At 36.0% G+C, this 14,463-nt stretch overlaps 1 protein-coding gene, 1 long non-coding RNA gene and 1 pseudogene across 2 annotated transcripts; 1 reads left to right on the forward strand and 2 right to left on the reverse strand.

The window, feature by feature from the left end:
• Nucleotides 1–5,555: 5,555 nt before the first annotated feature.
• Nucleotides 5,556–5,958, forward strand: LOC114749206 (defensin-like protein; annotated as a pseudogene).
• A 1,028-nt stretch (nt 5,959–6,986) lies between these two features.
• Nucleotides 6,987–11,773, reverse strand: LOC114749214 (uncharacterized). Its single transcript, XM_028937706.1, has 8 exons — nt 11,741–11,773; nt 11,071–11,224; nt 10,346–10,523; nt 9,648–10,239; nt 9,137–9,249; nt 8,014–8,257; nt 7,182–7,400; nt 6,987–7,079 (listed from the first exon to the last, which is right to left on the reverse strand). Exons 1-8 carry the CDS (start codon nt 11,771–11,773, stop codon nt 6,987–6,989), a joined length of 1,626 nt encoding a protein of 541 aa, XP_028793539.1.
• A 1,200-nt stretch (nt 11,774–12,973) lies between these two features.
• LOC114749207 (uncharacterized) lies at nt 12,974–13,576 on the reverse strand. Its single transcript, XR_003740531.1, has 3 exons — nt 13,350–13,576; nt 13,140–13,226; nt 12,974–13,053 (listed from the first exon to the last, which is right to left on the reverse strand). It is a non-coding gene; the product is annotated as an uncharacterized LOC114749207 (long non-coding RNA).
• Between the last annotated feature and the right edge of the window lie 887 nt (nt 13,577–14,463).

A 14,463-nucleotide genomic window follows, 5' to 3' on the forward strand; every position in this document is an offset into this window, starting at 1 on the left:
TCTCTCGCTCATAATTCTCAGCCATGGCTAGGTCTCTGTCTCTAGCTTCCACCATTTTCGTCCTCCTTCTCCTTCTTGTCGCCACTGCTTCGTATCTCTCCAATCTTTCTTCATCTGGCCCTTATATTTTGGTTCTACAGTGTTCCTCTTGTTCTGCTTTTGTTAAATCGGAACGCACAGATTCCACTTCCTTCACATCTTTTTCCTCTGTGATCTGTTATCACTTTGTGATGGTCCGAGGCGGGGCCGATGATGGCAGAAGCGAGGACGGGGCCGATAATGGCAGAAGCGAGGACGGGCGAGTCTCAGAGCCACCGCTTCTGGGGAGCCTGTATCAGCAAATCTAACTGCGCCAACGTTTGCCGGACCGAGGGATTCCCCGGATGCCACTGCTGTGGCTTCCGACGCCGCTGCTTCTGCACCCGACCTTGTTGATCCTTCAACTTTGGCTTCACTCTCAAGTTGCACCGTCCGTGCATGTTTGAGAATAATGCTTTTGAGTCTTTCTGTAACGCTTCATCTGCTTTGTCTCTGTCTTTAATTTCTGTGTGTTAGGGGTTCTCATCTTCCTGGGTTTAGGAGAACCGCCTGTGGTGTGAAAGTGATCAATCAATAAACTGGCTCTTTCGTTAATTTGCTTTCCTACTTTATGCGAAATTACCATTACTGGTAATAATATTATCATCGAGGTTAATGTAATTTTTGGTTTAAATTTAAGTTTATTTTAGTTTTGGTTTTTTAAATTTTAAACCTGTGGTGGAATATTTTGGTTTGACTCCTTATAATTTAGTCATCTTGGTGCTAAAATTTTCTGTCATAAACGGGTTAAAGACTTAAAGTGGTGACGTGAATTTATCATATGGTTCCTAATTCAATTTTAACAAAAGTAAAAGACAAAACAGGTCCTTAAAACGTCTTACATCGTAATTTTTTAGCCATTTTTTTCTTGTCGTTAGCTCAATGGGTTGTTCAATGTATTGCGTTGTGAGAACTTATTTCCTTCTTTGAGGATCTACTCTTTTTATTACGCAATATTCAATTATTATGTGTCATTCACTGGATCATATAATTATTTTAACGCTCCAAAATTTAAGAAAACTCATGTATAATTCAATATTTAATCTACGCGCACACAACCAATCTCAGTCGCAGTGGGACTTCCACCTTGAAAATATAGTTTTAATAATTTTGAGTTAAAATATTAAACTAATAAATTTTAAAATAAAAAGTATTTTTTAAGATAACAATTAAAATATATTTTTTATCTTAAATTCTATACGTATTAGAATTTTAAATCATCAAGAATATAAAAATATTCTCATAAAAAAGAATATAATTTAATTCTAATTTAGACAATTCAGACGGTTCAAATTTAACGATCAGTGCACAAGAGAGAGGGACACAAACTAAATTTATATAAACAGTGGATTGAACAAACGTGTGTTGGTCTTAGTAAAAAAGTGTTTTAACCGTTTAAACACAATGTATTAAGTTAGAAATTGTCGCTGGTAAAAAAAAAAAAAAAAAGAAGTTAGAAATTGTCAGGATACAATAAGAATGGTTCCCAATTGAACACTTATAGAGATTTAGAGTTTGTTTGGAATCATTTATAAATAATACTACATCCGGTATTTAATATAAGAATTCGTTCGATTTTTATTTTGGTAATAAATGTAAGACTACAATCCACTTTGTCTCTCATATTTATATATATATTTTAAAGTAATCCTTTTAATAATAATAGTTATAGCCAATACATTTGATTAGCAAAGATATTTTAGTAAAGACAATACTTATTTATTACAAATAACTAACTTAACTTATTTTTTTAATCTATTCAAATCAATCAACTAGCTCTTATATTTAAGACCGGAGATAACAATTTAGATATAATTTATAAAATATGAAATAAAAACGTAAAAAAAATTATTTTACTTTTTTAAGTTTTATCTCATTTGCGTGTTTATAAGCATTTGACATTTAAATACGTAGTTAAAGATTTAAAAAAAAAAAAGTTGGGACAGTTAGGATCAGAACAAAAAGGAGGGGAGACGTTGCTTTTTGTGTGTGTTTTTGTGTGGTGCGCGCGCGCGCTTTTGTGTGGTGTGGGTGTGTGCGTTTGGCTGCAAACGTTGTTTTGTGTTTTGCCAAGGCAGGAGCCCGCACTAAGTTGGCCCCGCCTTTCACCCCCCCCCCCCCGCCCCACACCATTCAGAGCATCACATTTCCTTCTTTTCGCCTTTAAAAGTTAAAACACCATTTCCCCCCATGGAAAATTTTTTGATAATTATATTTGATTTTGGATGTCATAGTAATTTTACCCATAAATCATGATTCATGAATACAAAATATTGTGCCATTCTCTACTAACAAATTGTTGGTTGAGGTGGTAACAGCCTCACTCTCGTAAAGAAGAGAACATAAGTTTGAATCATGAGAAAGGCGCTTGTTGGGAGAGCTATTCCTTAACCATTCCAGACTCAAAAAGAATTAATCTCAGGTTTTTTTTTTGGCCAAAAGTCTCAAGTTTAATACTACCTCCGGTCTTTAATATAAGATCCTATTTGACTCTTATTTTGGTCCTAAATATAAAACCACAATCCACTTTGTCTCTCATATTTATACACTTTTTTTCAAAGTAGCCCTTCTAATAATAAGAGTTCTAGTTAATACGCTTGATTAGCAAGGATATTTTAGAAAAGACAACACCTATTTAGGACAAATAAGTAACTCAACTTACTTCTTTAATCTCCTCAAATTAGTCAACTGGCTCTTATAATTAAGATCGGAGGTAGTATAATTTAGGAATACTCTTGTTTCATTAAAAAAAAAAATATTGTGCCATTGCCCGGTCCCCATCGGGGGATGACCAGCGAAAATCTTCTGTGAAAGCGAAATCTTTGTAATTTTCCTGGGCCGGTTCCCGTGTCATGCATTCCCTTTTCTTTTTTTCCAGTGATCATTAGAGCATGATAAATCATAGAGAAAATAAAAAATAAAAAAAAAACAACATGATGAGTCATCACACCACTTTTTTCCCAATTTCCCCTAAATCCACAATAAGTAGGTTCCCACTTCATAGTACTGATTGGAGTTTGATGGAACATGAATGGCTGGTGACTGCAGAGTCTAATCCCAAACAACCTCAATTTCTGAATGCGGAAAGGACAATAATAGAGCTGCAAAGAGCAGGAGACGCCACAAGAAAGACTGGGAATAACATTGGACTGCATTGGACTTTATAAATAATATTGAACTTGATCACGAATTATGAAGATAAAAAAGTAAGTTAAAAATAATACTCCTCCGGTCCTAATTATAAGACCCCATTTGACTTTTTATTTGGTCCTAATTATAAGACCCCAATCCATTTTGTCTCTTATATTTATGCATTTTTTTTCAAGATAATCTTTCTAATAATGATAGTTTTAGCCAATATACTTAATTAGCAAGGATATTTTAGGAATGACAACACTTATTTATTATAAATAACCAACTTAACTTACTTCCTTAATCTCCTCAAATAAGTCAATTGGGTCTTATAATTAGGACCGGAGGAGTAAATAAATAAAAATTAGAGTTTTTTTTTTTAAAAAAATACTCTTATTTATAGAAAAGAGAGTATAAGAGAGAGAATAAAAAAATTATTATAATAAAAAAAATTATAAAAGAGAGAACGTGGATGCAAAGAGATGAAGATTAAAAAAAAAAGATAATAAATATATTAGGTATTGAAATAAGTAATTAATGGAGGTAAAATAGAAAATTTGCTACAAAAATTTAAAACAATTTGTAAATATTGCTTATATTTAGAGACAAGAAAGAAATGGTAGTTGTTGCTTATAAATAAAGGACGGAAGAGTATTGTAATTAGTACAAGAGTTAGTTAATTAATTTGATCAGATTAAAAATATTTGTTATTTGTAATAAATATATATTATTTTTTCTAAAATATTTTTACTAATTATATATATTAGTTAAAACTACTATTTAATAGAATTTTTAATATGTGTAACTATTATAATAACTATTTTAAAAAATATTTTTTTTTAAAAAACTCCATTTCTCCTCAAGATTTTATTCTTCGGCAAGTCGCAACGTGGGACCGAGGGGGGGTTAAACGCGTCAGGCAGGATCTGATCGCATAGGCGTGATGACAAAATTCTACGGATCCAATCGCCTCATAATGGGAGAAATGGGAGAACTGAGAAGCGCTGGGCAATCATTCAAAATTGGAATCAGAACAGAACATAAATATATACTACTTCCGTTTCTAATTATGAAATTTTATTTATAAATTATAAACAAGATTTTAGAATTAAAATTGAAGGTAGTATTTTCAATGCTTAATATAAAATTTAGTTAATTGATATAAATTAAAATAGTTAATTAAATTAATTATTTGTTTTAAAATATTCTTACTAAGTGTATTAATTAAAGCTACAATTTGATAAAAATTTTAATATATACAACTACTATAAAGATTATTTAAAAATAATAATAAATATGAGAGATAAAATAAATTGGGATCTTATATTTAGAATCAAATTAAAATTCTAACCAGCTCTTATATTATGGAATAATAATAAATAAAATTATTTATTACAGACTATAAATGATGTGATAATTTTCCTATCCATCTGCTTGGAAAAAACATAATTTAACAGGATTATAAAAACATGAGTAAACTGCTTTAGCTTATTGTATCACACACCAATTTCTTTCATTTCACTTCTACCCGCTTCCTCTCAATTTGTAAGTTTTGATTCGTCTAGTTATATTAATTTTAGTAATCTAAACTTATTAATTTTTAAATTTTAATATGGAAATAAAAGTTTTATACAATACCAACTTATAATATTTAAATATGTTATTCAATACATACATCATGCAACAGAGAAGAAGAAAGGAGGAGACGCTATATAGAGAACGTACAATATATATATATATATATATATATTCTCACAGGCATGTTCGAGATAATGTTGGATGTTGAATAGTATTTTGGTAAAAAATAAAATATAATTTTAAAATTAATTTTATGATATACAAAATAAACATATGAGAAGAGTTTTATCTCGATTTGAATGAAAATATTTTTTAAACCTACTTTGAAGTGTAACCAAACACCCTCTTAGTATTTGGGAACATAAAAAGTACTTTTAAAATGTATTTTTATGTAAATTGAAACAAAATTTTCTTCATATGCTTATTTTTTATATTGTAAAATTATTTTTAAAATCATGATTTATTTTTAAAACCATAACTTAGTTTTTATCCAGACGGCTAATTCAACCTTCGAGTCGTAAGAGATCAACTCTTCTTGTTGTGAGTAGAGATAATGAATTGTATATCCAGTTATCCTAAATATAAGACTCACTCTCTACCGTAAAAGCAATGTATATGAAAAAAAACAAAAACAAAAGCATGGACGTAGACTCCACCCAAACAATGACGATGATGTTGTTGTTTACATCTGTTTTTCACCACCCTAACTTCGCTATTTAAGACCACCACGTCGCCTCTTTGTATTGCGTTCTAAGGCCCTTCCTTTCATATTCTCAGACATGGCGAAATCTGTGCCTCTTTTTTCCACCATTTTCGTCCTCCTTCTCCTTTTGGTCGCCACTGGTACGTATCTCTTGGCCACTTCTTCCTCTAACCAGTATTTCTGTACGTATGTCTTGCTTGTCCAAGCAGAAAAAGATTAAGAGTTTGTTACGTTTAAAAAACAAATGCTATCTCTTTGATCCGTAACGCTGCCGTTTTTACGTTATGTGTTGATCAGAAATGGGGCCGATGGCGGCAGAAGCAAGGACGTGCGAGTCTCAGAGCCACCGCTTCAAGGGGACCTGTCTGAGCAAATCTAACTGAGCCGCCGTTTGCCAGACCGAGGGCTTCCTCGACGGCCACTGCAGTGGCGTCCGTCGCCGTTGCTTCTGCGACAAACCATGTTAGGGATGGGGTCCACTACGTGTCGTGTTTGTGCTTGCAAAATAATGTTATTGACGCTTTCAGTCTAGTCTTTGGTTCCTGCGTGTTGGAAGGTTCTTCGGTGAAGCATGGCTGATGCTATGAAAGTGGTATGAATAACAATGGACTCCTTTGTTCATTCTCGTTCTCCTTTTGCTTCTACTTTATGCATAATTAACGGATTATTCATCTATGGATATGCCTTCACGTGCATCTTAAGCAACGTCCTTTTCCAATTTTTAACCATTATTTTAAATCAGAGCCTTTCCGCAGGTTCACGTCCTAAGGCAGTTCAAGGCCTCAGTTATCCGTTCTGGCTAAGTAACTCATCCTTTCATATGCTTGACCATTTTTTCCTCTTCTTCCTAGTTTTTTCTCTCGTTTTGGAGCTGGAAACTGGTCATCATCTGGAATGAAACTTATTTAAAGATTTCAAAGCCCCAGATTTTTATTCTGCAAGAAGACCCTCTTCTGTAGCTTCATTTACATCCAACTCCTAGTCTGAGATTTCTTCCTCGGTGATGCTCCAAGGACGGGCCTGGTAGGCCTGCCCAAGGTTTCCCGTGCCATAATTTCTCTACGCTGTTTCAAGCTGCTCCCTCGACAAGGCTTCCGCCGTCGCCGCCTCCAACGGCTTCCCGTCCGACGTCCTCCTGGACGACTCCGTTCTCGTCGTCGTCTGCGTCCCGCTTCCTAGCAGATATCACGTCCATGTCCGTCCTTGTTACTCAGAAAAAGCAGTAATTGCTGCCACTGCTCCAGAAGCCCGTGGGCCCTTTCATTTATAGAAGGAACATGAAAAAATTGAATCATGAAAAAATAATGTCTAAACTAGTAAAATTGTTACTTTAAGTGGTAGTCAAGTTTATTATCTTGTCTTTTTTTTTTCCTTCTCATTTTCATGTGATGGACCATCCTTCCTTAATTATTCAAGGGTAGCATTGGGTAAGAATAATGCGCTAAATCCTTTATTGGCAGCGTAAAACATCAGTCAAATTGAAAGAGCTGAATTGTCAAGTGCCAACCCCAACACTCATGCCCCATATCCTATAACATGAAGGAGGAAAAGGGGAAGCACAGAAGGCATATGTGAGTAAAGCTGCTGCCTAGAATGAACATTTCAAAAATTTAAGAACAAAAGAAAAGAATATACAAGCACATTTTAAAACTAGAATTCATATAATACATGAAAACATTTATCATTTAACTTTCTCGCCGTCATCAGGCTTAATAAGCTGGACAGGAGCTGCTGGTATCCTTACCCACCATTCTTTAACCCGCCTGATCCACCTCTCACTACTTTGTTTCCTACAAGGCATCTCCCTCGTGTATAACTCTACAAAGACCACCAAAATTATGTGTCTGAGAGGAATAAAAGCTATCGCTGCAGCCATGAAAACCAGCAACAATGCAACCTTCTCCGTAGCCTAAAGGACAAACGGATAATTTATGGTGAGAGGGAATTCCTCCTGTGAAAACATGTGTGCATTACAGAAACTCCCATCATTTAATCACGCATCTTATGATAGAGCTGAATCAATAGGCTTTATGAGAAAATAAAAAAGCAAGCCCAAGAATTATGACATCAATTATGGAACAATTATTCCTTTACAATCATTCTTCACATATGATGCAGTAAGATTGACATTCAGATTTTTTGTTTCGGGGCCACATAAGAGATTCAGGTACATCATGGTTGTGTTAACGTATTTCTTTTAGGTGTGTAATGGTTACTTGGATAGAGAGGTTAACTGTTCTAATCGAGATTATTTCAAGTCTGATTTCCAAATTCTCCCTCTTTCTCCATGCTGAGGACATATTAGTTGGATTATCATAGATATCTTTTGGGGGGGGGGGGTTTCCGTACTTCATGTACTAGAAAAAATCTTCTTCATTCCAAGTAGATTTGCACAATGCAGCCCAAATTAAGCAAAGGCTATGCACATTGAGATATAGCACAAACCTATATTAAAATGCACACTGTCTGTCCATCATATTAATATTTGCCCCATGGAAATGGACCATGACTAGGATACTCACTTGCGGTAATAAAGCGAGTAGAAGAGCTCTTATTTTCAGGAGAGTAATATTTCCAGCTTGAATAAGTGATTCAACTTGGGCGATGGCTTCCTGTAATTGTAATAGTTGTTCTACTGCATTTCGATTTGGGGGAGAAGTTACTGTAAAAGCTCCTCTTTGTCTTCCACTGTTGAAATGCCTACGCCAGAGCATCAGACTTGCAAAGAACACTAAAATCGACGGCAATATGTACTGGATCCACCCCCTGTACAATGGAAGGCAATTTTAAGCCAAGAATATCATTATTTAAAGTCATCACTGTTTCATCATGGGGCCAATGAACATTTTGAATGAAGTTAAAGCACTGCAAGTTATTCAATCTACCATTAACTATAGAAACCATATAGGAGTCTCAGGTAGTGACTTCCAGAATATTGGGTAACCATGCTAAGGTACAACAGTTCATAATACAGATCCACTTTTCGGTAGTGACTATACTATTAAAAATCAAGAAGTAAAATAAATGACAATGAAAGATCAACCAAAGTTGTCAAAGGCACTTGCTCGCACCAAAAATGCTCATCACCTCTCATTGTGGGAGAGGCGACGCCCTCAGTCAGGCGCCAAAAGGTGCTTGACCTTTGGGGCCTATTCAGACAATCTATTGTGGCAATCTATTGACCCCGGTCGCTTTCTCCCTAAAGATTTCATGGTGCTTTCACCCCGGGGGGACTTTGCGGTGCATACTTTAATTCATTTGGCATACTAGAAGCCGCTGCTATTCTTCCAATGATAAACCACCATTAACTACGACATACGCTAAGCAGCTATTAGGCTACCTTGCTTGCATCCATCTTAAAAACAACCTTCACATATATCCATTTTTATGAGGTCACTTACGATGAGTACCTTCAATATGAAAAACCATCTTATAAAAATGTTCAAAATCGGCACGTGCTCGTGTCAAAACAGAATGTTACCACAATGAAAAAATACATTTCTAAACTGGACCCCCACAATTTTCAACGACAAAATATTTTTATGATGTAGATCAGATTGACATTTCTATCACAGGCAACCAACAAACACACATGCTTTTATGTAATCATGATCATATATGCTGGCATTCCAAGAAAACAATTACCATAAAATCACGTAACAGGAGAGTAACAAAAACGATCCTGATCCATAGAAGTCTTTCCACGAGGCTAAAAATCGCAGACGACCAGCAGCTTCAATGACGGGGAATAATAGTTCCTGCAAGGAGTAGAGAGAGTTATCCATATATAAATCAATATACTGCTTTGATTTTTCTCTCATCTTCAAGAAAACACCTTATCATGAGCTCATGAGAAGCTAGACCAGTTAATGGATAACTAAACTCATAGAGCATATCTATCAGATTATGTTTTCAAGGTACCAACGAGGAATTCAAACTGGGCTTGGATATTAAGAGGAAAAAGAAGAAAGAATTAATTCAGTTTTTGTTCTTATAAATACAAATTAATGCACCGCGAGCATTTTCAGTGCTGAGTTTGAAGTTCTAATTAGAGTATAACAAAAATCTTCGCAGTCTTTAGTTTGCTCTTTTCTTGATACCAGAAGTATCTGTTGTTTCCGCCAATAGAACTTTATGAAATGAAAATCAAATCAACCTTCATTACTGCAACATTTGCGTCAATGCCTTCAACCTTCACTTGCTCCACTGTTGCCTGTGCAGCTTGCGCCCTTCCTGTGTCAAGAAGGGATTTTTTCACTGCCACTTCCAATTGAGTTGTCTCACCGACCCGAACATCGCCGTAAACAGCTGCTTCTTCATAAATATCAGCTTTCTTCAGTGGTACGAAACCAAGACGAGCAAGTGTCAAAACTGATGCCAGGGATACCGCCTGGTGCATCTTAGTATCTATGGTACCAGAAACATGTTTATCAGCAACAGAAGTCAAATTTGTCAGGCAACTAGACAGAGTTTCCAGGATGACATCTCCTCCAGGAAGAGTTTCAGCGAGGTTAAATGCAAGTAAAGTTTTATAGTGGGAAGAGAAATATTGAAAAGCATCTCTAACTGCACGATATCGGAAGATCCCCAAAATAGCCCTCGCTAGTGCTTCTGATTTCTGAATCTCTTCAAGGTTGTATTTCCTTATAAACTTATGAGCACGAAAGATCTCAAGACAAATCTCCAGCCAGTAGTCACGACGCAAGTTTGCATTAAATTCGGGGAATTCGAAATAAACAGGCTCTGCTCTGTCAACACATATGGAAAGTTCATAAAAGGTAAATCGAAAAGGAAGCCTGTGGTGATAACACATATTGACTACTTGTTAGTTATCTATATCACCAGATAACATACACAGAAGTTGACTTGTACATCACGGCTTTATCAAAAAGACGAGCACCAAGGGGTCCGGTCAAGTCAGGCTTTATGACCTGTTCCATATCCATTTCTAAATCATATCGAACACCTTTCTCATGCAACCCAAGTCCCAGAGGCTCGAAGTACAAAGCATAATTGGTGAGGATCAATCGTCCTACAAAGTAAATAAGAATATATATATTTATATATATAGATATAGTCAGTAGACGATGAACAATAAAAGCCAACCTAAACAAATAATAGTACGAAGAGACACTCCAGACAGGCGCTCAACTATCAAGAGCTTGAAATTGAGGCGACATGCAGCACATCATGTGAAATTACCATAGAGCTGCCATGTTTATAAGCAATAAAAAACACAGCTTGCTTTAAGCTTTGTGTGAGCACAAGGCCCACTTTCTTGAAAATGCATTTTTGTTGACTAAAATATCCCTAACATTCTTCAGTTTTCCCTCTTCCATCCCGCTTTTCCCAGCTCCCTAACCTTATTTGTTTGGGGCCCCTCAATGCCCTTTTGGGAAAGAGAAAAATGGGACGTGATGAAAGCTCTTAAAGAGAGGACAATTACAAGCTCACATGTTACCTTACCTGTTAATCAAGAAGGATTGTCTTATTGCATAAATAATGTTCTAATCAAAGATGACAACTACACTCCTTTCGTCCGTGATAAGCAACCCATTTTGAGACTTCCAACGACTCACCAGGCCACGCAGAGATCCCTATGTGTTGCAGAACTGGTTGAGTTGGATTTGTTCCATCAAGATCAATGACAACCTCGCCATCAGCAAGCTGAAGATTCACCGTTGAAGTGTCTATTACATGTTTTGAATTCTTTATGACTCTGCATAAAGCTTCCTGTTAGAAAGAATACAAACAATAACAATCACCAATTGACACAAGATGCATTGGCATTATAAAAAAAAATTTAAGTACCAGATTGTCCAAACATTTTTCTTTACCGATAATTATTAAGCTAATTATGCTATTCAAAAGATCTTACTTGACCATAGTTGCTAAGTGCTAATAGGTAGCATAAGGTGATCCTTTTAATTAAGCTAATTATGTTTTTACTAAAGCTTTTGGTTAAAGAGACTTCCTGAAGAGTAATTAGCCAAATTCCAGTATGGCAGCCATCAATATAGCAAATGACATTGTCTAACACGACCCCAAAAAAAACACCGCAATAAACCGACGCTTCATCAAAGAGGGTGAATTCAGAAATTATTGACTTTGCATACATCCTAACTAAGACTGAAGTTGTGGATGTCTTAACAAAGGCCTAGCTCAAGTAGGTTCGAAAAGCTTGGATACAAGCTGAGGTTGATTGTTATCTGCTCCTCAGCTGGAGCGGGGAGTGTTAGCATTCAGTACACTGCAACCTTTATCTATGAAAATGCGGCCCATTGCGGCCGTGGCTTAAGCCTAGATCTTGTGCAAGCTGGGTCAATTCTTTATGAAGCATTTAAGTACGGTTATTGTTTTTAATTCTCTGTTTTTTTTTTCCACCTTTCCTAGATATTTGACTGGCGCCTTTGTGTGCTGTTATTGTCTTCCTTCTTCTTCTTCTTTTCTTTTTAATCTTGTGTACTGCAAATTTTAAGACAACTTTAATACCTTAATTCCTATTATACCAAGCATCTATTCCAATAATGCATGAGAATTCCTCACATTATGATACATTAACCAAGATTGAGCAATGTCATTTTCAGCATCCCACGTGGCATAATTTTGCTCAACGAAGCATGGTGTAGCAGCAAATCTAGTGACATATTAAGTGTTGCCTCTGCCTTGCACAAAAAGCATCACATTTAAGGGCCCAAATAGGTCCGAGGAAGGTGTGCAGTGTGCTCAAGCTTGGGAGGTAGGGTAAGACAAAACATGATAACTAACAGAGCATATGGGGAGAGGGTGAAGAGAGAAGGGGTCAAGTGATGGACATGTTTAAGAGTCTTAGACTCTCAAAAGCTTGAGGTGGGCATCTTAGAAATCTTTTCCTTTCGTTTTAGCTCTGTTTTACATCATTTTGTAATTCTCTTGGCTATATTCCTCCACTACTACTGTTCAGAGGGTGCAAACCAGCCTTGTGACATAAAATTTGCCAGAATTATCATTGGGTTCCAACAACTTTGGTATCAGATCAGGTTTTGATATGAGGTATGATGGCTACAAGGATTAGTGAAGAGTTGAAATCAATAGGCGTGCATATAGCAGCAATTCAGTCTATTTAATGAAGCCGGGTTATAAGTTGGATGGGTAGCCAAACAATAGCAGAAATGGCAAGTTGGACAATTTACTACCCTATCTTGTTGAAGTTACAAGATGCTTATATACACAGTAGGGTCTTCAGCTTTTCCCAAAACAGAAAAAAGGTAGCGAAAGGAACATAATACAATCCATTCATCATTAAACTTAAGAGTTTATTGTTGCCAAAAAAAGACTGATTAAAAAAAACTCAAATTACTTTAGAGTTCAAACTTAAAAAAATACAACCGCGCTGGAGAAAAAAGATCATACTTATCAATGCTCCTCAAGTATTTGTCATAAACAAGAAAATGAAGGCGGCGTCCTGAAGAACTCGTGAGTGCATCAAAAAGAGTGTGGACAGTCATTATATCAGCTACAAGAACACAAGCAGGAGTTATGCGGGCAAAGGCTTCCGGACCAACTGTCTTGTCAGCATCAACCTGATTAAGAGGAGGAAAATGAGCATTAAAGCCCATGAATCATTGGTGAAACTTGATTAAACTGGGGTGATGGTGGCAAAGAGCACCTGAAGTGCCATGTTTGTGGAACTTGAATAAAATAAGGACCCCTCATCTTCATCCACCATTTCGGACTTAAAGCAAGAAGTAGCGTCCTGCAGTTGAGTAGGCCGCAGCATGGTCAGAACCCAATATGTAAGAAGTATCATGTATTAGAGGAAAATAGAGTTCTATTGCATCTTACAGATGCTAAGACAAGAAAGAATGAACTGTCTCACATGTTGTGGCGGATCACATTCAAGTGGGTGCCTCCCAGGCAAGCATCATGTCATAGGTAAAACGACGAAATTCCTTGTCACTTAAATAATCTTGACTTCGACTAATTTTTTCAAGTGCTTTATAGGAGCAATGCTCTAAGAGATTTCTAGCATAAGTCAGAAGTTCTTTGACACCAACTGGGAGCTCAGAGTCAAAGCCATGTTGCAATTCTTCTGTGGAGACTTGAAGAATCTGCAAAAATTGTTAAAATTTGGTGATGGCTAAAGACTAACAATTTTTGCCGAATTTAAGCAGAAGACAAAATAAGCGTATGAGTTCAGATTTCAGATGTGGCCAAGCATATCCAGAAAAAAATATCCCATAGTCCTACACTCTACTAGATCTTATCTATCTATGAGACACACTTTTGTTGATAAAACTGCTTCCAGACCATACTTTTTATTCCACTTCTACGCTTCTCTTTACTCACCGGCAACACCTGCCATTCTCTTCTGATAACTTCTGAACTGTCATAGTAATATATTAACTTCAAATATCATATTTTAATAAAGATGTGAAATATGGACAAATGCAATCCGCATTGCCCCGTATCAGCAAAATTTCAGCATTTAATGCCAGGAGTGAGTCCAAACATATTGCTCATAATTTACATTAGAGCCCATTTAACGGTCCAAATAGACTCAAAATGAAATCAAAACACTTGATACACTGGACTGAGACTTGACTTGAACAAGTAAAACTACCCATCTAAAAGTCAAAAGGGTTACTAAAGAACAGGGCTGACGAATTGCAGACTTTCAATGAAGAATTTAAGGTATCTTCTCCAGTTAGAATGATTGATGTTTCCAATATAATGCAACCATATGATCACGATAATAAAAGAGAACTTTCAAAGAGGAGTTAATAACTCAACAAAGAGTTAAAAGTGGAAATTATCTCACTTTCGAGGGAGGATAAATTAAACTGCAAAAAAATCTAGGTAAGCCATAATGAAGTCCTTTAGCCATTTGTCTGGAAAAATACGGCTAAATATCTATATCCATGAGATGAAGAGAGGAGTAGTTAACTCATAACAAGACTTAAATTAAGCCACTCATGAGTTTTCGCTATAAT

The sequence above is a fragment of the Neltuma alba genome, unplaced genomic scaffold (assembly GCF_004799145.2).
Source record: "Neltuma alba isolate B1F8T4 unplaced genomic scaffold, ASM479914v2 tig00005981_pilon, whole genome shotgun sequence".
In the NCBI taxonomy this organism is placed as follows: Eukaryota; Viridiplantae; Streptophyta; class Magnoliopsida; order Fabales; family Fabaceae; genus Neltuma; species Neltuma alba.